At 44.4% G+C, this 26,717-nt stretch overlaps 1 protein-coding gene across 4 annotated transcripts in view; it reads right to left on the reverse strand.

Annotated features, from left to right (window-relative positions):
* Window positions 1-26,717, reverse strand: part of USP42 (ubiquitin specific peptidase 42) — a 668,484-nt gene that overhangs the window by 204,294 nt on the left and 437,473 nt on the right. For all 4 annotated transcript variants that reach the window (XM_069210325.1, XM_069210321.1, XM_069210323.1 and 1 more), the window contains exon 13: window positions 1,196-1,945. In XM_069210325.1, coding sequence (XP_069066426.1) covers window positions 1,196-1,945 — 750 coding nt within the window. The remainder of the gene's footprint in view (window positions 1-1,195; window positions 1,946-26,717) is intronic.

Genomic DNA, 26,717 nt, shown 5'->3' on the forward strand with positions numbered 1-26,717 from the left:
ATGAAAACATCACATGAAAAATCATAGGAGACCGGAACTGCCTTCAATCTTACACCTTCTCACAACAAATGAAACGATGAAGAAATGGTTGCAATCAGAGGCGCATGTACAACAGACAAAGGTCTTGGATCAGTCAATTGCATCAGGGGGATTTGAAAAGGGGACCCTGAGGTAAAAGATGGTACATATAATGAATTGGGTTTGCTTATAATGCCATTACACACGAGTTGTCCTAGTACGTATCATTTATGTCAAATCATGTCCAATCTATGCTAAACATCATTTAACCCCCCAGTGCAAAATTAATAATGTGCACTACAAATATCTACTAAAGGAGGACTGGTTAAAATTACATCAACTATGTTAGTAGGCTTTATGAGCAGCAGCTCAAGTCTGACCACCAAACTGAGCACCACAAAGGAAGAGTGATAGCCAGAAAAAGCAAACAAATCAGCTGCACAATTTCCATTTTAATCCATTTGGTAGAAAATACTCCACTTTGTATAAAGGTGAAGCACTCAAGAGAAATTAGTATGAACAGACCCTGTAGTTAATAGGCTGCAAATGTGTATGAACAAGATGGCATCATTTAAAGCTAAATAAACAGTCTCTAGTGTTCTAGACTCCAGACTCCCACACATTCATATGTGCACTGGCAAAGGCAATAGGACTTGGACTGGCCTTCAGCCGTTTTGCTTTGTCAGTGCCTGTCTTTTTGTCATGGTTTTTGCAACTTTTTTTGTTAGTGAAGCTGCCGGGCCAAAAGCAAAAATACTTTGGGTCTCAGAAAGTACACTCTGTTATAGTAGTAGTCCTTGGCACATGAGGGGATACTTTGTGCGTGGAAGTGCTCTCTGTGAAAGGGCAGAACAGGGTCACACACACTGAAGTTAGCTAATGGCTGAAGCGGTCTGACCCATTACCCCAAATGTATGTTGCAGAGGGTAGAAGAAACATGTGAATGATAACGGAACAATGGATGAGATGGCCAGCTAAAAGCCTCTATAGTTAAGTATAGAATACATATAATTTCACTAAAATCAAAAGGCTAACACCAGATCAAAAAATTAATTGGATAAGTTAAACGCCACGTCTACTTTCACCAGGATTTCAGAATTAAAAAAAGAATGTTGAGAGCGCTTATGCTTTTGTTTAAACAGGTTTACGAAACATTTAAAATTTAAGAAACACTTACTTTTCCATGTAACCCATTTGTTTTCAGAAAACAACTTTCAGCGTGATCCCCAGATTTCATGTAGGATGATGATTCAAAATGTTTGAAGCCATTTACTTTACGGTCACCATCCATACTAATGATGCCATTAACAGTAACACTGGTCACATTTTCATTCAAGGAGGGTTTATCATCTGAATTCTCACAGCTAGTTTGGGATTTCTTTAATTTCTCAACTTTATTGTCACTAAGAATCCCATTCATAGAATCTGAGTAGCTATTCTTTTGTATTAATCCTTTGGACTCCTCGTCAGATTCGTCTGAAGACTCTTCTCCGTAAGGGACCAATACACCTGACTGTACTTTACATTTGCCATTCAGAACTGGTTTTGTAGGACTGTCATTTGATGCAGCCTGTTTGATTATGTTAGTAGACGATGATGCAGAAGCTTGCGAGGTAGACTGTAGTGCAGAAGAACTGCTAACTGTTGATGAAGGTAATGGCTTGTTTACATGTTCTAAAGTACCATTCTGAAGAACTGGTTGTGACTGCCCTTGACGAGCTGGAAGCTTGTTATTGTGAATATTGATTGTGATCTTTTGCTTTTTTGCAGCTTCTGGAATCACTGTTGGCCTACTAATTTGCCAGTTGTGGTGAGAAGCTGATGGTGGAGCTGAAAATGGACGCTTTACATTTGAGCTGCTTGGACTTGTTGCAGAACAGCTAGGAGTTTCTTTCAGTGATTCAGCACCACTATACTGATTCGAATTCTGCAAATAAAATATGACAGCTTACATTTTAAAAATCCATCAACAGCAAAATGAAATTTTGTTTTAAGACGTTTACATGTGTTTTGACATAAGTTCAGCCAACATATAATCACTCTTCAGCAACTGAAAGTAGTAAAAATAATTTAGGCACAATTTACAATTAAATGTATGACCTGCATTAAATCTCAAAATGCATGGTCTGAAAGGAGAAACAATAACAAACACAAAAGCAACTATTGGTTTGCTCCATGGCTGTGATTTTACTTGTCAATGTTGTTAAGTACACTCAAATATTTTATCTGCATAAACTAGGGCTGCCACAGTATTCTAATTACAAACCTTAACGTTGCAATAGCAAGTTGGTTAAATAATTAAATAAGCATAGGACAATTAACAACATCTGCTTCATGTGCTCCTATGAGGTATATGTTTGTGAATATGCATCTACCTTTGATATCTTTAGGACTGATTTGGACCAGAAATGATCTCAGGAAAGATAAGTTATATGAGTAACAATATGCGCGCGCGTGCACACACACATACAGTAACCACGTTACTTGGTCCACTATTGCCACATCAAGGGGTTCTTCTGAAATCTCCAAACCCTGAGAAGGCAATACAGGAACATATTGGGAGTCATCAATTAAGTGTCAGTCATGTGACATGCTTGTTTCGGGGTAGTTCGCTTGAAAAAGTTGTTTTCTTCAGAGCTCATATAGCAATGAGTACTGACCGGAATTAAGATCACATAGATTTATCTTTCACAAACAAATTGTTGATAAAACAACGGACAACGGTGAGGAAAGTGAATTCATGCATTTCCCTGGATGCAGTGTTTAAAACATAATTCCACATTTGCCACATAATTTGCACACAATTTAAAGATTTCACAAAAAGCATTTCTCACTCAAACAGGTAAAAATAAAACTGCCAGCAAACATGCAGCCTAATTTCCCCTTTTTGATGCATAACTTATTAACTTCACCGCACCATTTAGATAGCCTTGTAGTTTGCAAAATATGATAATGAACCCATAGTTCACCGTGAAGAACATTGAAATACTGCCCATATTTCACAGTTCTCTGTGAAATATAGATTCTCCTACTGCTGCTACTACTAAAAATTATTCACACATACAGTACTGCAGTGCAAAGGACTGATTCGAGTTGGTTACCAAAGTACAGCAACTGTAACATGAGAAAACCACTTTCTAGTGTCTCATATTCCATGTAACAATTACCTTAGAAAGGGAAGGAATGGTTTCTTACCTGTAACTCCAGTTCTCTCGTAGGGGTATTTCCATGATAGTCATAAGCACTGAATAGTTCCGCGCGCCTGCGGGGACCCCGGAGCACTGTTGTGTAGTATATTCTTAAGTGCAATCATCAGCTCCTTGACAAAAAGGTCTGTGAAAAACACTTAAGAATAACAATGCGCAGCCTATGTGAACAGCTACACAAGCCAAAATTGTTAGAAGAAAAAACAGTTGTAGTGTAAATTTCACATTTAAACCTCTATTTATTCTATAAATACATAAATAAATACATTCTCATATTTTATTTACACCTCTCATGAGAATAAAACAATGTAGGGCAGTGTAGCCCATAGGCTGCCATTATACAGAATGAAAATAGAGCTGTGCCTTTAAGAAAGTAAAGTCTTCCTGTTTCCCATCATGCACAGCAAAAGGCAGTTGCCTCAGTTCTTTTTTGGAGGCTATTAACCGGACATGAAGAAAAACAAAACATTTGTTGGAGTACCAACCTCCATAATATTCATATTCTGTGTCAACTCCACCGGGGAGGAGGGAGGGTTGCTTATGACTATCATGGAAATACCCCTACGAGAGAACTGGAGTTACAGGTAAGAAACCATTCCTTCTCTCGTAGGGGATTTCCATGTATAGTCATAAGCACTGAATAGAGTAGCAAGCCCATCCCCATAACCGCGGTGGAGTAGATATAAGAATACTGAGAAAAAACATGAATCATGCAAACAAATTCTTGAGCAAAGCCTGTCCAACCTGAGCATCTGCCCTAGCGTCTGTATCAAGGCAGTAATGCTTAGTAAAGGTATGGACCGACCTCCAAGTGGCAGCCTTGCATATTTCTGCCAAAGGGACATTTCTCATCAAGGCTACAGTAGCTGCTTTCCCTCTGGTAGAGTGGGCTTTTGGCCTACCACCAAGGGATTTGTTTGCTAACTGATAACATAACATTATACATGAAACAATCCACCTGGATAAAGATTGTTTAGATGTGCCCAAACCTGTTCTGATTGGGCCATAGTTAATAAAAAGCTGTTGTGATTTTCGTAAGCTTTTTGTCCTGTCCAAGTAAAATTTCAATACTCTCTTTACATCCAGAGAGTGCAGAGTTCTCTCAGCAGGAGTAGCTGGATTCTGAAAGAAAGTCGGTAATGAAATTGTTTGGTTCACATGGAAGTCGGAGACTACCTTAGGTAGAAATTTTGGATGAGTTCTCATTACCACTTTTGTAGAATGAAAAACCGTGTAGGGTTCCTGCGCGCAAAGGGCCTGGATTTCGCTGACCCTACGCGCTGAAGTGATTGCCACTAGAAAAGCAGCTTTCCATGTGAGATGCTGCAGCGATGCCTTGTGTATCGGCTCGAATGGCGTCAGCATCAGACGTGATAAGACAACGTTCAGTTCCCATGGAGGAGAAGGCTTTCTAATGGGAGGAAAAACCTTCTTTAAACCTTCTAGGAAATCCTTAATAATCGGCATCCGAAAAAAGGACGTTTGTGAAGGACTCTTTCTGTATGCCGTTATCGCCGCCAAGTGAACTTTTATTGACGACAGTTGTAAGCCCGATTTTGCCAAACTTAACAGGTATGGCAGGATAGATTGTTCTCCACAGGAAACCGGGTCAATGTTGTGTAAACACCAAATGCAGAATCTCTTCCACTTGCTTGCATAGGCTGATCGTGTGGAAGGGCGTTTTGCTTCCTTCAGAATTTCCATACAGTCCTGAGGTAGGTTCAAGTGTCCATATTGCACTAGCTCAGGAGCCATGCTGCCAAACTCAACGATGAGGGGTTGGGATGAGATATCTGCCCTCTGAACTTCGTGAGAAGGTCCGGACGATATGGTAGCCTGATGTGTGGTTTGAGTGACCGGTGAAGAAGGTCTGGGAACCACCACTGGCGTGGCCACTCCGGAGCAATTAGGATCATTTTGGTCTGAGCATTGGACAGCTTCTGGAGGACCGCCGGAATCAGGGGAAGCGGTGGAAAGGCGTAAAGAAATGCTCCTGACCAGCTTATCCACAGGGCATTCCCCAGTGTCCCTGGATGGTAATATCTGGAGGCGAAGTTTTGGCATTTTTTGTTTTCTGGGGTTGCGAATAGGTCTGTAGAGGGGGTACCCCAGAGTGCGAAAATGGAATGAACGACGTCGTCGTGTAGTACCCATTCGTGGTTCTCGTTCATTACCCGACTGAGGGCATCCGCTTGAACATTCTGGATGCCGGGCAGGTGAGTTGCCACTAGCGACAGGTTCCTGGCTAGAAGCCAATGCCAGATTGTCTGAGCCTCTCTGGATAAAACTCTGGACCTGGTGCCTCCTTGTTTGTTCACGTAGTACATAGTGGCCACGTTGTCTGTCTGAAGAAGGAGAGTTTCCGTTCTCAGAGAGGGAAGGAAGGCTTTGAGCGCAAGGTGGACTGCGCGAAGTTCCAGCAGGTTGATGTGATAGAGACTCTCTCTCTGTGACCACTCGCCTTGGACTCGAAGATGTTCCATGTGCGCCCCCCATCCGAGCAGTGACGCATCTGTTACGATGGTTTGAGATGGAGGCCGTTGTTGGAACGGAATCCCCACCAAGAGATTGCTGGGTAAGCACCACCACTTCAGGGATTGTAGGGTGTGAGGAGAAAGAAGGACTTTGTTCTCCCAATCGTCCCTCAGTTGACACCACTGATCCTCTAGATTTTCCTGCAATGGTCTCATATGGAGGCGAGCATTGGGAACCAGATGGATACAAGACGCCATCGAGCCCAGTAGAGAAGCTATTATTCTTGCAGTGGCTTGAGGTCTTTCCTGCAGTTGTTTGCATTTTTGGAGAATCGATAACCGTCGTTCCTCCGAAGGAAACACCTTTCCTAGCCTGGTATCTACAATGGCCCCTAAGTAATGCAACCTCTGAACAGGTGTTGCTGTAGATTTCAGAAGATTGACTTGAAGACCAAGTTTTTGTAGCAGTTGTAGAGTCCATTCGAAATGGTGCTGTGCCTCGAGACAGCTGGAGGCCTTTATGAGCCAATCGTCTAAATAGGGGTAGACGAATATTCGCTGTTTCCTCAAGTGGGCGGCTACTACCGCAATGCATTTGGAAAAAGTTATTGGCGCTGATTTTAGGCCGAAAGGTAGAACTGCAAATTGGTAATGGCGTTTTCCGACGGTGAACCTTAGGAATTTTCGGTGTTTCTTGGTTACTGGGATATGAAAGTAAGCGTCGCAAAGATCTATCGCACATAGCCAGTCGCCCTGACGTAGATGTGGGTAAATTTGGTGTAAGGCTAACATCCTGAATTTTTCTTTGCGAATCCATTTGTTTGCTGTCCTCAGATCTAAGATGGGACGAAACTCTTGTTTGTCTTTTTTCGGTACAAGGAAATATCTCGAATAAATCCCCTTCCCTTGTTGGCTGATGGGAACGGGTTCTATGGCTCTTCTGCAATAGGATATTGACCTCTAACTGCAGAGCTTCGAGATGGTGGTTGGCTGTTTTGGGTGGAACAGATGGTGGAGAACTGGTGAATCTGAGAGCTTAACCATGTCTCACAATATTCAATACCCAGGCGTCTGTTGTGATGCGTTGCCACTCGTCCAGATGATTTGCGATACTTCCCCCTACCGGAGTGGGTAACGGAGGAGGGGGAAGCAAAGATTCAGGGCTTAGACGTGGGAGCTTGTCGAGGTGTTTGGGTCTGAGGTGTTGAACGACCCCTTGTCGACCTTCTGGAGAAGCCCCTCTGATGCTGCTGCTGTTGCTGAGGGCGTGAAGACGTCCAATGTGGAGCCTGATACCTGTGGGTGAACAGTCTTCTTTGATATGGGCGGAATCCTTTTCGCTGTTCCTTAGGTCGCTCCATGCCTACCGCTTTCAGGGTATCCAGCTCCGACTTCATTCTGGCCATCTCATCATCGGCATGAGAGCCGAACAAAGTGGAGCCTGAGAAAGGCAGGTTCTGTATCCTCTGCTGTGCTTCGGGTTTAAGCGATGTAAGCCTCAGCCATGCATGTCTCCTGAGCGCTATACCATGAGCATAGTTATGTGCGGATAGTGTTGAAGAATCCGCCGCAGCACTTATAATCTGGTTAGAAACCATAGCTCCCTCGCTCACGACCTCTAGGAAATCTTCCCTTTTGTCCCTAGGGAGATGCTCCGCGAACTGCAGTATAGAGTCCCAGAGGGATCGATCATATCTCCCTAATAAAGCAGTGGCACTGGCTGCTTTCATGGTGATGGATGCCGTCGAGCATACTTTTCTTCCTGCAGCATCGATCTTTCTGCTCTCTTTGTCTGGGGGAGCAGAGGAAGACGGTGACGTCGAATGCGATTTCTTCGCTGCCACTATAACTACCGAGTCTGGTACTGGGTCCGACCTCAAGAATAGAGGATCTTGCTCTGGTGGACGGTACTTTTTAATGAGTCTGGAAGGAGCAGACTTTGTTGTAGCCGGCGTGAGAAAAATGTCCATTGCTGGCTCAATAAGACCCGGAACCAGTGGAAGTAAAGGTCGTGAAGATGTCCTTTGATGCAAGGTCTCAAAGATCACTGATGTCGATGGGGCCGGAGCTGCTAGCGGGATATTCAGCTTGGTTGCCCCTCTTACTAAGACCTCCTGAAAAGTGTTGACATCATCTATGGGAGACACTCTTGGGGATGGTGAGTCCGATAAGGTTGGAGAGTAGTCTCGTGTGGACGATGAAGAATGTCCATGATGTGATTCCTGACGACGGTGCCTAGAGGTAGATGTACGCCTCGAGGAATAACCAGAACGCCCTGCAGATCGCGTTGGAGTCCTCGGAACAGGTTCTGGAGGAGGCGCCGGAAGAGGAGCCGTAGGTGTTACCGGCGTCTGTGGTAACGGCGACTGCCTTTGCGAGAGCTGTGGCGATGCTGGAAGTAGGATAAGCGAGGCCGAGGATTCCGAGGTTGTATAAACCCTTCTAGGCCTCTTAGATGGTCTTCTCGACGTCGAAGCACTCCTCGACGTCGAACTGCGGTGACGGCGAGTGCCTCTAGACGTCGACTCGTCTCGCCGCTGAGAATCTCTCGACGACGAACCTCGACGTCGGTGCAGTGACGGTGAACGCCTCCGACGGCGAACACTCTCTCTCGACGGCGATCTCCCTCGCCGTGTCGACGGCGAGCCCGACTCGGATCTCCTTGACGTTGACTGTGTTCGCCGTGTCGACGGCGACCCAGATCCTCTCGACGTCGGGTGTCTTCGCCGCCTCGACGGCGAAATAGCTGTCGACGGCGAACGATGCCTTTTTCTCGCCGGCGAAGCACTCCTCGACGGCGAACATGTTGGCGCCGTTCCCTGCTTCGACGTCGACGCTCTCGACGTCGTCGGAGATCTATGTCGTTTTTCAGCAGGTCTGGAAGGAGTCATGGAGGAAACAGGTTGAGCCCTGGTAGAAGTCTGACCTTCTCCTCGCTCTGTAGTGGAATGGCCACTTTTTCTCCTGTCCTCTCTCGCCTGAAGTCGGATCTTCTCTCTATCACGAAGGGTTCTTCTAGAGAAGGTTTTACAAATGTCACACGACTCCGGTTTGTGGCTGGATGGAAGACAAATTATACAGACCCTATGTGGATCTGTTTTAGCCTTCTTTCTTCCACAAGAAGGACATTTATCAAAAAGTGAAGGCATTTCTAACTAGAAAAAACCTCCAAATTCTGTCAGAATTTGACAGAAATCAGTAGAAAATGATCACTCAAAGGTAAAAACGTCGAGTGAAAATGAAATTCAGAAGATATTTCAATGAATTTCTGTCACAAAAGCTTTTGTGAGGTAGAGCTCAATGCTTCAGGGTCCTGTCAGCAGGAGCCGGAAAAAAGAACTGAGGCAACTGCCTTTTGCTGTGCATGATGGGAAACAGGAAGACTTTACTTTCTTAAAGGCACAGCTCTATTTTCATTCTGTATAATGGCAGCCTATGGGCTACACTGCCCTACATTGTTTTATTCTCATGAGAGGTGTAAATAAAATATGAGAATGTATTTATTTATTTATGTATTTATAGAATAAATAGAGGTTTAAATGTGAAATTTACACTACAACTGTTTTTTCTTCTAACAATTTTGGCTTGTGTAGCTGTTCACATAGGCTGCGCATTGTTATTCTTAAGTGTTTTTCACAGACCTTTTTGTCAAGGAGCTGATGATTGCACTTAAGAATATACTACACAACAGTGCTCCGGGGTCCCCGCAGGCGCGCGGAACTATTCAGTGCTTATGACTATACATGGAAATCCCCTACGAGAGAAAGAACTCTTGCAAAAGTTGTGATGTTTCTTAGGTATGAATTGACCTGACTGCATACATTTAACCCCTCACATTAAGGGTTTGGTTAAATACATTTGTTAAAACAAATGCACACAAAAATGTCATGGCATAAATCATATATTCAGATGTGCAGAGTATATTATGCTATTTATCAACATTTATGAAGAAGGTGAGGGGTATCATAGTCCAGCCACAAAATACATCGTGACAATAAACTGCATATTACACTTCGCCCCACATTATCTATCTTTCTATTAGGGGACACGGAGTCTGAGTAGCTATGGTTCAGACGCACTGTCAGTGAAAAAGGCATTTTTTATTTGCCAACAACCTTTGACCCCATGGACGGATTTGCACTAAATTTTGCAATTTACTAGCTTAGTGAGCTGGCCTTTGGCAAGCCAAGTTTCGTGACGATGCATCCACAAGAAATAAAGCTGGGGGGACGTGGTGTCAAAAAAGAAAAAAAAAAAGAAAAAGTGTTTTCCATTTCAGCTCCCAAAGGAAACGTTGCTCACATCTACACATTAACTCACTGAACTGATTTACAACAAACTTGTATTGAAAGTTGAACTTTACTCAGAATGTTTGCTTACGATGGATTGGTGTAAATACGTTCTGTAGTTTCTGAGATATATTTACCTTTTTTCCCCTCAGCACAGAACAGAACACAATTTGGTTAGTAGGTTGACAATTTTTCTGCAACTCCATGGGAGATAAAAGTTAAGGTCAGATAAAAAACAAAAGGCTTCTTGAATGGAAAATGCGTATGGACCAGAACAGAGTTGTTCATGTTGAGGCCCATAAGACTATATATATATGCAAAATGTCACTTACCCAGTGTACATCTGTTCGTGGCATGTTCCGCTGCAGATTCACATGCTATGCACAGGTTACAAGTTGTTTTTCTTTAAAGATGTCTTTTCGAGTCACGGGACCGAGTTACTCCTCCTTTGCGGCTCCATTGCACATGGGCATCGACTCCATGTTAGACTGTTTTCCCGCAGAGGGTAAGGTAGGAGTGATAGGATGTAAAGAGAGAGATGTCCATGGAATGGAATAGAGATGTATCTACAGAGTTTAAATAAAGGTATGTTTATATACATATGTACAAATTGTAATTATAACTTAAACAGCTCCTGGGGAGGAGGGAGGGTGCATGCGAATCTGCAGCAGAACATGCCACAAACAGATGTACACTGGGTAAGTGTCATTTTCCGTTCGGTGGCATGTGTAGCTGCAGATACACACGCTATGCGTAGACTTCAAAGCAGTAATCCTCCCCTAAGCGGTGGTCAGCCTGTAGGAGTTGAAGTTGTCTGAAATAATGTTCTTAGTACAGCCTGTCCTACTGTGGCTTGTTGTGTTGCTAACACATCAACACAGTAATGCTTGGTAAAAGTATGAGGTGTGGACCAAGTGGCTGCCTTACAAATTTCTGTCATTAGTATGTTTCCAGAAATGCCATTGTTGCTCCCTTTTTCTAGTGGAGTGTGCCTTTGGCGTAATGAGCAGTTGTCTTTTAGCTTTCAGGTAACAAGTTTGTATATATTTCACTATCCATCTGGCTATGCCTTGTTTGGATATAAGATTATCAGTATGCGGTTTTAGGAATGCGACAAACAACTGTTTAGTTTTGCGAAATGATTTTGTTCTGTTGATGTAATACGTTAGAGCTCTTTTAATATCTAATGTATGCAGTGCTCTTTCTGCCACTGAGTCTGGCTGTGGGAAGAAGACTGGGAGTTCCACTGTTTGGTTTAAATGAAACGGTGAGATGACTTTTGGTAGAAATTTTGGGTTTGTGCGGAGTACAACTTTATGTTTGTGTACTTGTATAAAGGATTCTTCAATAGTGAATGCTTGTATCTCACTAACTCTTGGTAATGAAGTGATTGCCACAAGAAATGCTACTTTCCAAGTTAAGAATTGGATCTGAAAAGAGTGCATGGGTTCAAATGGTAGACCCATGAGTCGTGTAAGTACAATGTTAAGATTCCACGAGGGTACTGGTGGAGTTCTTGGAGGTATGATTCGTTTTAGGCCCTCCATGAAGGCTTTACTGACTGGTACCCTAAATAGAGATTTGGTCTGTTTATTTTGCAAATAATCAGAAATTGCTGTGAGATGTATTTTGATGGATGTAAAAGCTAGATTTTTCACAGGGTACTGTGGTTTACTTGGGACACCTTGTAGGTGGAAGCCAAGTTCAGCCACTCCAACCCAAGATCCAGGCTATTCTGGACTGGGTAGCTCCAAAAACCCAGACTTAAGTCAGGGCATCCCTTGGCTTGACTGGTTACTATAGGAGGTTTGTGAAGGGATATGGCTCCGTAGTGACACCACTCACAGAACTTACCTCTAACAAAATGCCCAAGAAGGTAAACTGGACTGTAGAATGCCAACAGGCCTTTGACACCCTGAAACAAGCTAAGTGCACAGCACCAGTTCTAAAAGCTCCAGATTACTCCAAGCAGTTCATTGTGCAGACTGATGTCTCTGAATATGGGATAGGGGCAGTTCTGTCCCAGACAAATGATGAGGGCCTTGACCAGCCTGTAGCTTTCATTAGCAGGAGGTTACTCCCCAGGGAGGAGCGTGGGAGTGCCATTGAGAGGGAGGCCTTTGCTGTGGTCTGGTCCCTGAAGAAGCTGAGACCATAACTCTTTGGTACTCACTTTGTAGTTCAGACTGACCACAGACCTCTCATGTGGCTGATGCAAATGAAAGGTGAAAATCCTAAACTGTTGAGGTGGTTCATATCCCTACAGGGAATGGACTTTATAGTGGAACACAGACCTGGGACTGCCCATGCCAATGCAGATGGCCTTTCCAGGTTCTTTCACTTAGAAAATGAAGACTCTCTTGGGAAAGGTTAGTCTCATCGTCTTTCGTTTGGGGGGGGTGAGGGGATGGTTGTGTAAGGAAATGCCTCCTTGGCATGGTTACCCATTGACTTTTTGCCTTTGCTGATGCCAAGTTATGATTTGAAAGTGTGCTGGGACCCTGCTAACCAGGCCCCAGCACCAGTGTTTTTTCCCTAAAACTGTACCTTTGTCTCCAACATTGGCACAACCCTGGCACTCAGGTAAGTAAGTCCCTTGTAACTGGTACCCTTGGTACCAAGGGCCCTGATGCAAGGGACGGTCTCTAAGGGCTGCAGCATGTCGTATGCCACCCTAGGGACCCCCCACTCAGCACATGGACACTGCCTCTCAGCTTGTGTGTGCTGGTGGGGAGAAAATGACTAAGTCGACATGGCACTCCCCTCATGGTGCCATGCCAACCTCACACTGCCTGTGGCATAGGTAAGTCACCCCTCTAGCAGGCCTTACAGCCCTAAGGCAGGGTGCACTATACCACAGGTGAGGGCATATGTGCATGAGCACTATGCCCCTACAGTGTCTAAGCAAAACCTTAGACATTGTAAGTGCAGGGTAGCCATAAGAGTATATGGTCTGGGAGTTTGTTAAACACGAACTCCACAGTACCGTAATGGCTACACTGAAAACTGGGAAGTTTGGTATCAAACTTCTCAGCACAATAAATGCACACTGATGCCAGTGTGCAATGTATTGTAAAATACACCCAGAGGGCATCTTAGAGATGCCCTCTGAAAACATACCGGACTTCCAGTGTAGGCTGACCAGTTCCTGCCAGCCTGCCACACACCAGACATGTTGCTGGCCACATGGAGAGAGTGCCTTTGTCACTCTGTGGCCAGGAACAAAGCCTGTACTGGGCGGAGGTGCTTCTCACCTCTCCCTGCAGGAACTGTAACACCTGGCGGTGAGCCTCAAAGGCTCACCCCTTTTGTTACAGTGCCCCAGGGTATCCCAGCTAGTGGAGATGCCCACCCCTCCGGCCACTGCCCCCACTTTTGGCGGCAAGGCTGGAGGAGATAATGAGAAAAGCAAGGAGGAGTCACCCACCAGTCAGGACAGCCCCTAAGGTGTCCTGAGCTGAGGTGACCCCTACCTTTAGAGATCCTCCATCTTGAGTTCGGAGGATTCCCCCAATAGGATTAGGGATGTGCCCCCCTCACCACAGGGAGGAGGCACAAAGAGGGTGTAGCCACCTTCAAGGATAGTAGCCATTGGCTACTGCCCCCCCAGACCTAAATACACCCCTAAATTCAGTATTTAGGGGCTCCCCAGAAACTAGGAAACTAGATTCCTGCAACCTTAACAAGAAGGAGACTGCTGACCTGAAGCCCTGCAGAGAAGACGGAGACGACAACTGCTTGGCTCCAGCCCTACCGGCCTGTCTCCCAACTTCGAAGAAAACTGCAACAGTGACGCATCCAACAGCGATCAGTGACCTCTGAAGCCTCAGAGGACTGCCCTGCACCCAAGGACCAAGAAACTCCTGTGAACAGCAGCTCTGTTAAAAAACCTGCAAGTTCTTTGCAACAAAGAAGCAACTTTAAAGACTTCACGTTTCCCGCCGGAAGCATGAGAGTTACCACTCTGCACCCGACGGCCCTGGCTCGACCTGCAGAAAACCAACACCTCAGGGAGGACTCCCCGGCGACTGCGAGCCTGTGAGTAACCAGAGACGACCCCCCTGAGCCCCCTTAGCGACGCCTGCAGAGAGAATCCAGAGGCTCCCCCTGACCGCGACTGCCTGTAACAAGGGACCCAACGCCTGGAACCAACACTGCACCCGCAGCCCCCAGGACATGAAGGAACCGAATTCCAGTGCAGGAGTGACCCCCAGGCGACCCTCTGCCTAGCCCAAGTGGTGGCTGCCCCAAGGAGCCCCCCCCGTGCCTGCCTGCCTTGCTGAAGTGCCCCCTGGGTCCCTCCATTACTTCCTATACAAAACCCGACACCTGTTTGCACTCTGCATTCGGACACCCCTGTGCCGCTGAGGGTGGCCTACAAAATCCCCCTGGTCTGCCCCCTCCCGGGGACGCGGGTACTTACCTGCTGGCAGACTGGAACCGGAGCACCCCTGTTCTCCTTTGAAGCCTATGTGTTTTGGGCACCTCTTTGACCTCTGCACCTGACCGGCCCTGAGCTATGTGGTAACTTTGGGGTTGCCTTGAACCCCCCATGGTGGGCTACCTATGCCCAAACTTTGAGACTTGTAAGTGTTTTACTTACCTTCAAAACTAACCTTTACTTACCTCCCCCAGGAACTGTTGATTTCTGCACTGTGTCCACTTTGAAAATAGCTTATTGCCATTTTTATAAAGACTGTATGTGATATTGCTTTCATTCAAAGTTCCTAAAGTATCTAAGTGAAGTACCTTACATTTAAAGTATTACTTGTAAATCTTGAATCTGTGGTTCTTAAAATAAACTAAGAAAATATATTTTTCAATAAAAACCTATTGGCCTGGAGTTAGTCTTTGAGTGTGTGTTCCTCATTTATTGCCTGTGTGTGTACAACAAATGCTTAACACTACCCTCTGATAAGCCTACTGCTCGACCACACCACCACAAAATAGAGCATTAGAATGATCTCTTTTTGCCACTATCTTACCTCTAAGGGGAACCCTTGGACTCTGTGCACACTATTTCTTACTTTGAAATAGTATATACAGAGCCAACTTCCTACACACTGTCTATAGAGACCTAGCAAGCAGACAGCGTTCAGTGACTCTAGAGCAAAACTAGCAGAGTAAAAGACTCTTTTCTGAATGCTGCAATTTGCTTTGATTCTCTGTCTGGCAGCACAGCAGGGGATGCACTGGGATTCACTTTGCTAGAGGAGACTTGAACTACCAAGTTCTTGAGATTCAAGTGCTGGGTCAGAAATGCCGGAATTTCAGAAGAGGGTCCCAATACACTTAGCCACCAGATTACTTTGAGGGGAAGCCAAAGCTTGTGTAGACTAGGCCTGTCAACACTTAATTAAAGATAGCAAGGACTCTAGAGTAGCACGCCCAAGCTACAAGAATTTCATCAGTTGATCTGCTTTCATCGCTTAATCAGTAGCTACAACAGAAGAGCCAAGTTTTCAAGTTCTTCCGAAAGGCCATATGAGAGGAAAGACCTGCGATATGAGTGGGCAGGGAATTCCATAATCTGGTTCCGCTACATAAAAAGGAGCGTTCCCCCACCCTCCTTCACGAAACCTCAGAACCTCAACCTTTTTTCGAGAGGTAGACCTCAATTGTCTCTTGGTAACATACCATTTAAAGGCTCTTCTCAAATGCAAAGGCCCTTGACCGTCAAGAGCGTTGTGAACCAAATAAAGAGCTTTGAACAGCACCTGTTTCGTAACCAGTAGCAAATGCAGAGAATAATCCCTTCTCTGATTGACTGATGTCTAGGGATGTCCAGAATCAGACGGGCAGCTCTATTCTAAATCAACTGTAGACTGTTTGGAGTACCTCGCTTAATACTGAGATACAGAGCATTGCAGTAGTTTTTGCACAGTGATAAGCACAATGACTATGGCAACCCTGAGCTCCCCAGATATGAAAGGGAAGACCTTCCTTAGGGTCCTAAAGAAAGCAGCAAGAGCTGGCAAGTCCTCTTTGCCTGTGTATTAAAAGATGGGGAAGTACCAAGGGCCATCACTAGATTTTTCGCTTCTGTAACCGGGAGTGGGGGTTGGCCACAGATCTCAGGCCACGACGCATCTGACCATAAAGTAATTTTGCTCACCAAAGTCCAGGATCTCAGTCTTATCGGAATTCAGTTTAAGCCAGCTCTCTTTCATTCACAGTGATATCAACCATACACAGTTTGAACCTCTCAGCCACCCCAAGTATATCGTCAGAGATAGACACCTGGAAGCTAAAGGACTAGATCAGTTTAGCAAGGGGGAGGCCACAAAAAGATTGAACAAAGTCCGGCTAAGCGAAGAGCCCTGAGGCACCCAACAAGGGAGCTCAAAAGAACCTGACCTAAACTGACCACAGATCACTGTGTGAGATTTGTTAAAAATAACATTTTCCATCAGAGCCAGGGATATGTCCCTCAAGCCAGCCTGGCGCAATCTATGTACCAGGTGGGCAGGGGACACCATATCAAACGTGGCTGAAAGATCCAAAAGCACTAGAATGGCGGAACCTTCCTGGTCAACCTGCTGACAAATGGTGTCAGTGGCAGCCAAAAGGGCACCCTCTCCGTTGTTGCCCTTCTGCAAACCATTCTGCGCAAGATCCAATAGTTCTTGCAACTCTAGATTCAGATATTTCTCTACTATCTTAGCTGGAACAGGAAGAAGAGAAATAGGGCCTCCAGTGGGCTTCTTTTTAAGAGGTATCACTATCGCCTGCTTCCAGGATTGAGGAAAGAATATGATAAGAAGAATACAACTGTAGACCTTTTCAAGAAACACAGCTATCTGATCTAAGACTGGATGCAGAATACAGCAGAAGGAGCTGAAAGTCCCCTAAAGCTTATCAATCTTTCAACAGGGAGCAGTGTCATGGGGTGGTCTGGAATGTTCTTGACCTATATACAAGTCAGTATAATGGACACAATTTGGCTTCAACTTCTCTGGTAATGAACACCAATTGACAATAGTCACAAAACACTGAGTAACTGGTGGGCCAAGGAAATTATAACCACACAGAATATAATGGTTAGAACCTTCACAAAATTTTGAATACCATACACAATCATAGATGAGTCATTCGAAGAAATGGAGTGTAACATCAAACAGACAACAAAAGTGAAGAGCCTTCCCTAAACAGAGTTAATAGAGCAGTTGTGCAGAGATTAGCCAGTGTTTCAGACGTCCAAGGGGAGATGGGTTATTAGGTTCAGACTTTATCACTAGAACCTTTAAGCGATTGTATCCAGGAGCTTTTCCCTACCACTGAGCTCAAAATTGAGCACAAAGAACATCACTTTTTCAGAAGACCAGCATATACTCAGGGGTGATGGGGTTAGAGGCAGAACTCAAAAATTCAATAGTAATTAATAAAACACTACTGAGCGAGAAAGAAAAAAAAATACATTAGCTCTACATTACATTTCAATACTGTACACAAAGACAGAGAGCACTATTATGATACACAATCAATCAATCAGTTTTTGTAAAGAGCGGCTACTCACCTGTGAGGGCCTCAAGGCGCTACACACAATGAGAAAGTTAAACTGTAAACGGATGGGGGCCGTGGATGAAGCCTTAACTGCTCCTGTGAGTGGAATTCTCAATGTGTGTCTTTCCAGGAAATGATGATGATAAACTCTGCTTTGGGTCACCAACCTAACCCTTTGTGAAACAGTGGTAGTTGCCTGGAGTGTTTATTAGTTTCAAATTAGTTCTTCCCCACAGTTTCCTCTTTGCACAGCACCTTAGGTAAGGTCTCTTAACTATTCAATCTGTGCAGGTCGAGCCCTACTGATTAAATACTAATACTAATTATCAAAACAGAAACTGGAAAAAGTAATGTAAATATTATAACAAATTCATATTAGAATCCTATGTATCTTCATCAAAGAAACCCCTTCTTACGTCTGTGTTAGTCCATGTTCCCGATGGTTCACCCCGCATAACTCCTCCCAACCACAAACTATGTGGGGTTTTATGCAAACACACTTGTCAACTGTTGACATGTTACAGTTGGGTTGAACAAAGGAGTTGCAGTTCATTACCCCATTAGGCTTACATTTAAGAACACACTGCTAAGGACATGTTTTAATCAAACAGATATGACCCCCAATATATAGGCCCAGAGTTCTTAGCTTTCTTTCATGATCTGTTTTTATGGGTTAGAACCTAGCTAAGAATATCTAAGCACTTTCTTTCTTAATTCTGGGGATAGGGTTCCAGGAACATTTACTTTTTAGAGCCAGCAGAATTCACATCTTCTTGGACTTTGGTTGTCAAACAAACTAGGCAAGAAGGGAAGGACTATAAATCATCAAAAAAGTTACTCGCCATTGGTAATAACCTTTCTGTCACAGGGCAGGGTAGACACACCAATACTCCCACTCAATGTACAGTATGCTTTCGGCGTAAAGGTCAATTCGGAGGACGGCCACAACGAAACAAACTGCAACTGCAGGGCAATTACAAGCACCAGTGGCTGAAACAACACTGGCCTCGGGGTACAATTTGGCAGACATTACCAAACACACCCCATCACACAACACAGAATCAGCAGAAACTGGCATTTCTAAGCCCAGCAAGTCCATCAGAAGAAATTATGGATTGTGGTATCAGGAGGTTCAGAAGGGACCAAACAGTGCAAGGGGCCCTGAAGCAGGGTGGCCCCTGGGCCCAAAGAAGTACAAAATAGACCACAATTGTTCCCAGAGGTCAGATGCCATCACAGCTTAAAGGAAAACAAAAGGAGAAGGTAGAAAGTGATAAGACTAATAGTATCACAACAAAATGCCACCTACCAGATTCCAGGCAAAAATGGCACATACACACTGCCAGTCTCTGAAAACTAACAAACTAAGTAGCAGCAATTACCAGGCCAACAATGCTAGAAACCATCCACTCAGCACTGTCTCATGAAGACAGGGTGACATCTCAACAGCCTGGCATCCAGCAACCACTATGAGGAGTAAACAAGGAGTCAGCTGACAAGAAGAATCCATGGCAAGTGGAAGCTTGGCCAGAAGTAAAGATCAGCCGAGTTGTTGACGCAACCTGAGTAGCACCCCAGAGAAGACATCCCAGAGGTACACACACATACATAATGGGGAAGGCTTCAAGGCCCAAGACCTTGCCAGATGAAGTAAACAAGGAATCACCATTTCTTTCTGATCTACGGAGGTTTCATGGTTGTTTTGAATGCACCAACTGCATAACCTTTTACATCAGAATGCTTAAAATGTTCTTCTGGGGGGATTTTTGGCTTCTAGCAAAATGTCCATGCAGTCCTGCAATAGATTAGTCTCCTACATTACAGGAATTCAGGAGCCAGGTCGCTAAGCTCAACAAGCATTTGCATTGCTCAATAGGTCTTGCATTTGCTAGAGTTAGAGCTACAGGCGTTGTAAATGCCTAATTGGACTTTTCTTGACACATAAATTGTTCAACCCTGGCCTAATTTGGTCCTTTCCTTACATATAATTCCAGTGGCCCTGCATATAACTAAAGCACTTCCATTTACCTTCTTCCTCTATCTGCAGCAAAAAATTAACATTTTGCAATTTAGCATTTTAAGTTAAATCTGCCATGCTAATTCCAATAGACTACCACTTTTACCACCCCTCCATCAGAGTTGCTGGCTGGCTAACACTATTGGCAAAAAAAAAAAAAAGACAAGACAGCCACAGAGGAAAAACCTAGAAGGGTCACCCATACAGTCATACTGAGTGACATACTACATTTTCTTCCAAGCTAGTTATCTTTTTGTGCAACACAAAACGTTTTCTGGTAGTCATGCAATGCCACAAAACATGCGCATTAAAACAAAATTGTCCTCTGCATAGAGTTCCATCCGATAGGAAGACGTTCTTCAGACTGGCAGCAGGAACACTTGGAGCTTGTCAGTCAAAAGCATATTACATCACCAGTCTTTCTGCAAGCTATATATAAAGCCACACTCTTCCAACCACTTATAGCAACTGTTGTAACTACAATAAGAATTTTAAGTGGTCATGATATATAGTGATCAGTACTCTGTGTTGTGTGTCTTAGTATAACTTCTAAGTAAAGGCACGACTTGTTAAATTCTACCATTCCTGGCAAGAAAGACAACAAGATATGTTCTGGAGTGAGGAGTAGATGGCTAGAGTAAAGTTTGGGAATGGACACGATAAGCAGTGTTTCTGATGTGATGGGAGTGAAGGGGCACATGTTATGTTTTACATTAGGAAGGTGGAACACAATATGTTTTGCACTGGTGAGAGGATACAAGGCCCCTGGAATGTTTTGGTCAGGTTGCAGATCAGAAAGCATGTTTTGGGCGAGGGCCACAGCACTGGTTTATTTAAGACTAGGAAGTGCAGAATGCTAGCAGTTTTTAGCTCTGACACTGATACATCAGATAAATAGTCATAGTGCTGATAAGATATACTGCCTACAACGGTGGGCTACCCCAGGCTCCTTGACATGCCATTTCCTCTTCTTAGCTGAACTATACCCTGGACACCACTGTCGAAGTCTTCTCCCCTGTGCAGATGCCCATTTGACTGTGCTTAAGGCTATTGGCAGGTATAACTGAGAACTATCTCATCTCTCTTGCCTCCCACAAAAAGTCCCATTCGAATACCATCTTTCTTCCCTCTGTTCGCTTCTGGCCTTGCAATGCTCCCAGTCGGCACAGTAGAAAATCCTTCAGCTGGGCTGGTTTCTTTGTTCACAAGCTCCCAGCCAGCCATGAAGAGCTTAGGCCCGTATTTATACTTTTTTTAGCGCCACATTTGCGCCGCTTTTTGACGCAAAACGGCGCAAACCTACAAAATACAATGGCATTTTGCAAGTTTGCGCCGTTTTTGCGTCAAAAAACGACGCAAATGCGACGCTAAAAAAGTATAAATACGGGCCTTAGTTTGTCAACTTAGAAAGGCATTGTGCTGCATCCTTTATCAACGAGCCGTAGGACAGCTGCTGCACACATACAGTGAACATTATACCAACGGAAACATTACCTGCTTTGAAGTGTGACTTTGTTTTCCATATAAAATGCATCCTTGCACACGTAGGTGCATTCTAATTGAATGACAAATCATCATAAATTCACCAGAAACACTTAACTACTTGGTCAGGCAATGAGTCTGGGAGACCAAAGGAAGATGCGTTTTTTGCTCTCGGGCCAGGAGATTTACAAGCTTGCAAGAAATTCCGAAGCATAAATTTGATTTTTCAGTTGGAACGTCACAGATGGATGAGGCCCTGCATGCATGAAGAATTAAATTTTCAGGACTGGTTGTGTAACAAAGGCACATTTTTCTGTCTACTCACTTTGAACTGAATCGCAAGAAACGCACAAGCGCACAAAAACAGAATGAAATGAAAATGCAATCTTTTTCCCAACTCATTTGGGCAAAACGCATTAGCTTTTGCTCCTATAACGTAAAAGAAAGCTCGGCTGCGCTACATTTTTTGTTTCTGCCCAGTTTCTGAGAGGGAAGCTATGTGCCCCTGTATGGCTAATTTGCATATGTGTGTGTTGTAGCAGAGACCCTCAAAGCTCTTAGTGAGCTTGACTCGGCAAAATGTTGGCGATGGTGAGCGTGCCCGCTAGCAAAGACAAAACACGCCTCTGTCTGGTAAACATGTACAAGATCAAACGTTCTTGAGAAAACCACCATAGGTTATCTTTAAGTGCTGGGGCGCCTCTTCGGTCAACTGCCATGTTACACTATGGCTAACTAACACAGATTTTTATATCTAGCGGAGTTTGTAAACCGAAGAAAAAATAAGGTGCAAGATGGACTTCCTTAAATCACCGTAATAAGTCAAAATGTCTGTGTGCTGTAATGAAAATGTCACTTACCCAGTGTACATCTGTTCGTGGCATCAGTCGCTGGAGATTCACATGTTCTGCATAGCTCGCCATCTGGTGTTGGGTCGGAGTGTTACAAGTTGTTTTTCTTCGAAGAAGTCTTTCGAGTCACGGGACCGAGTGACTCCTCCTTCTGTCTCCATTGTGCATGGGCGTCGACTCCATCTTCGATTGTTTTCCCCGCAGAAGGTGAGGTAGGAGTTGTGTTGTAGTAATAGTGCCCATGCAATGGAGTGACTAAGTATGTACCTATTTAAGGCTAAAATAATATATATACAAATATACAAAGTTGAAGCTAACTTCCGAATTGCTACAGGCTCCCGGGGAGGTGGGTGGGCACATGTGAATCTCCAGCGACTGATGCCACGAACAGATGTACACTGGGTAAGTGACATTTTCAGTTCGATGGCATCTGTCGCTGTAGATACACATGTTCTGCATAGACTAGTAAGCAGTTATCTCCCCAAAAGCGGTGGTTCAGCCTGTAGGAATGGAAGTGGTTTGAAATAACGTTCTTAACACGGCTTGACCTACTGTGGCTTGCTGTGCGGATAGCACGTCTACACAGTAGTGCTTGGTGAACGTGTGTGGCGTAGACCATGTGGCTGCCTTACATATTTCTTGCATTGGGATGTTTCCTAGAAAGGCCATGGTAGCACCTTTTTTTCCTGGTTGAGTGTGCCCTTGGTGTAATGGGCAGTTGTCGTTTTGCTTTAAGGTAGCAGATTTGGATGCATTTAACTATCCATCTGGCTATACCTTGTTTTGATATTGGGTTTCCTGCATGAGGTTTTTGGAATGCAATAAATAGTTGTTTAGTCTTTCTGATGTTTTTCATTCTGTCAATGTAGTACATTAATGCTCTTTTGACATCTAATGTATGTAGTGCCCTCTCAGCTACGGAATCTGGCTGTGGGAAGAACACTGGTAGTTCCACTGTTTGATTTAGGTGGAACGGTGAAATAACCTTTGGTAAAAATGTAGGATTAGTCCTTAGGACGACTTTATTTTTGTGTAGTTGTATAAAAGGTTCTTGTATTGTAAACGCCTGAATTTCGCTTACTCTTCTTAGAGATGTAATGGCGATGAGAAATGCAACCTTCCAGGTGAGGAACTGTATTTCGCAAGAGTGCATGGGTTCAAAAGGTGGACCCATGAGTCTTGTTAAGACAACATTTAAGTTCCATGAAGGAACAGGTGGTGTTCTTGGTGGTATAATTCTTTTAAGCCCTTCCATGAATGCTTTAATGACCGGTATCCTATATAGGGAAGTTGAATAGGTAGTCTGCAGGTATGCAGATATTGCCGCAAGGTGTATTTTAATGGAAGAGAAGGCTAGGCTAGATTTCTGTAAGTGAAGCAAGTAACCCACTACATCCTTTGGAGTTGCGTGTATAGGTTGGATCTGATTATGATGGCAGTAGCAGACAAACCTCTTCCATTTACTTGCATAGCAGTGCCTAGTGGACGGCCTTCTGGCTTGCTTTATGACTTCCATACATTCTTGGGTAAGTTGTAAGTGTCCGAATTCTAGGATTTCAGGAGCCAGATTGCTAGATTCAGCGATGCTGGATCTGGATGTCTGATCTGTTGGTTGTGTTGTGTTAACAGATCCGGCCTGTTGGGCAATTTGATGTGGGGTACTACTGATAGGTCTAGCAGTGTTGTGTACCAGGGTTGCCTTGCCCAAGTTGGTGCTATTAAAATGAGTTTGAGTTTGTTTTGACTCAATTTGTTTACCAGATAAGGAAGGAGAGGGAGAGGAGGAAAAGCGTAGGCAAATATCCCTGACCAGTTCATCCATAGGGCATTGCCTTGGGACTGCCTGTGTGGGTATCTGGATGCGAAGTTTTGGCATTTTGCGTTCTCTCTTGTTGCAAACAAGTCTATTTGAGGTGTTCCCCAGAGTCTGAAGTAAGTGTTTAGAACTTGGGGGTGAATTTCCCATTCGTGGACTTGTTGGTGATCTCGAGAGAGATTGTCTGCAAGTTGATTCTGGATCCCTGGAATAAACTGCGCTATTAGGCGAATGTGGTTGTGAATTGCCCATCGCCATATTTTCTGTGCTAGAAGACTCAACTGCGTTGAGTGTGTCCCCCCCTGTTTGTTTAGATAATACATAGTTGTCATGTTGTCTGTTTTGACAAGAATGTATTTGTGAGTTATAACTGGTTGGAAAGCCCGCAATGCGTGAAAAACTGCTAGCATTTCTAGGTGATTTATATGCAGTTTTGTTTGATGTACTTCCATTGTCCTTGTATGCTGTGTTGATCGAGGTGTGCTCCCCACCCTGTCATGGAAGCATCTGTTGTTATTACGTATTGTGGCACTGGGTCTTGGAATGGCCGCCCTTTGTTTAAATTTATACTGTTCCACCATAGAAGCGAGAGGTAAGTTTGGCGGTCTATCAACACCAGATCTAGAAGGTGACCCTGTGCTTGTGACCATTGTGATGCTAGGCACTGTTGTAAGGGCCTCATGTGTAGTCTTGCGTTCGGGACAATGGCTATGCATGAAGACATCATGCCTAGGAGTTGTAATATCATCTTTGCTTGTATTGTTTGTGTTGGATACATGCGTTGTATGATCTTGTTGAAATTTTGAATTCTTTGTGGACTTGGAGTGGCTACTCCTTTTGTTGTGTCTATTATGGCTCCCAGGTATTGTTGTATTTTGCACGGCAAAATGTTGGATTTTGCAAAGTTGACGGTGAAACCTAGTTTGTAGAGGGTTTGTATGATTTGATTTGTGTGTTGTAAGCACTTTGTTAGTGAATTGGTTTTGATTAGCCAATCGTCTAGATACGGGAATACATGTATTTGCTGCCTTCTGATGTGTGCAGCCACTACTGCTAGACATTTTGTAAAGACTCTTGGTGCGGTTGTTAAACCAAAAGGCAATACTTTGAATTGGTAATGTATTCCTTTGAATACGAACCGTAGGTATTTTCTGTGAGATGGATGTATTGGTATATGGAAATACGCGTCTTTGAGGTCTAAGGTTGTCATGTAGTCCTGTAGTTTTAGCAATGGTAACACCTCTTGTAGCGTGACCATGTGAAAGTGGTCTGATTTGATGTAGGTGTTTAGTATTCTGAGGTCTAGGATTGGTCTCAGTGTTTTGTCCTTTTTTGGTATTAAGAAGTACAGTGAATAGACTCCTGTGTTTGTTTGTGTGTTTGGTACTAATTCGATTGCATTATTTTGCAATAGTGCTTGAACTTCTATTTCCAGAAGGTCGGAATGTTGTTTTGACAATTTCTGTGCTTTTGGTGGTATGTTTGGAGGGAATTGTAGGAATTCTATGCAATAACCATGTTGGATAATTGCTAAGACCCAAGTGTCTGTAGTTATTTCCTCCCATGCTTTGTAATAATGACCTATTCTTCCCCCCACTGGTGTTGTGTGGAAGGGGTGAGTGACATCTGAGTCACTGCTTGGTTGTAGGGGTTTTGGGGCTTTGAAATTTTCCTCTATTCCTAGGGAATTGCCCTCCTCTGTATTGGCCCCGAAAGCCTCCCCTGTACTGTCCCTGGTAGCTGGACGGCGTTGCCTGCGAGGTGCTGGCTTGTGTGGCCTGACCCCGAAACCCCCCTCTAAAGGGTGTCTTGCGGAAGGTGCTGTAGGTTCCTCTGCTCTGCGGGGAGTAGAGTGCGCCCATGGCTTTAGCAGTGTCAGTGTCTTTTTTAAGTTTTTCGATTGCCGTGTCCATTTCTGGTCCGAACAGTTGTTTTTCGTTGAATGGCATATTGAGCACTGCCTGCTGTATCTCTGGTTTGAACCCAGACGTTCTTAGCCATGCGTGCCTTCTAATGGTCACAGATGTATTAATTGTTCTTGCAGCTGTGGTTGCTGCGTCCATAGAAGATCGTATCTGGTTATTTGATATGTTCTGTCCTTCCTCAACCACCTGCTTTGCCCTTTTTTGAAGTTCCTTGGGTAGATGCTCGATGAGGTGTTGCATCTCATCCCAATGGGCTCTGTCATAGCGCGCAAGTAGTGCTTGAGAGTTAGCGATACGCCACTGGTTTGCAGCTTGTACTGCGACCCTTTTCCCAGCTGCATCGAACTTGCGGCTCTCTTTATCTGGGGGTGGTGCGTCCCCAGATGTGTGGGAGTTGGCTCTTTTCCGAGCTGCTCCCACTACGACGGAATCTGGTGGCAGCTGTGTGGTGATGAAAACAGGGTCTGTAGGAGGTGCTTTATATTTCTTTTCCACCCTTGGCGTTATTGCCCTACTTTTGACCGGCTCCTTGAAGATTTCCTTTGCGTGCCGAAGCATACCTGGCAGCATAGGCAGGCTTTGGTAGGAGCTGTGGGTGGAGGAGAGGGTGTTGAATAAAAAGTCATCCTCGACTTGTTCTGAGTGGAGGTTTACGTTGTGGAATTGTGCTGCTCTAGCCACCACTTGAGAATATGCTGTGCTGTCTTCAGGTGGTGAGGGCTTTGTTGGATATGCCTCCGGACTGTTGTCCGACACTGGGGCGTCATATAAGTCCCAAGCGTCTTGATCTTGGTCACCTTGGCTCATGGTGGTGTGAGCCGGGGAATGTGACGGAGTTTGCGTCGGTGAGACGTTAATTACAGGTGGAGGAGAGGGTGGCGGAGTCACCTTTTTCACCATCTTTGTTTGTGGCGCCTGGTCTGTTTGAAACTCCAGTCTCCTTTTTCTCCTAATAGGGGGAAGGGTACTTATTTTTCCTGTTCCCTGCTGTATGAAAATACGTTTTTGCGTATGGTCCACTTCGGTGGATTGCAGCTCTTCCTCAAACCTATGCTTTCGCATCTGAGAGGACAGTGATTGCTCCTCTGTATAAGAGCCTGGACCTGGGTCGGTTACGGGTTGTTTCGGCACCGAAA

Source organism: Pleurodeles waltl, chromosome 10, assembly GCF_031143425.1.
Source record: "Pleurodeles waltl isolate 20211129_DDA chromosome 10, aPleWal1.hap1.20221129, whole genome shotgun sequence".
NCBI lineage: Eukaryota > Metazoa > Chordata > Amphibia > Caudata > Salamandridae > Pleurodeles > Pleurodeles waltl.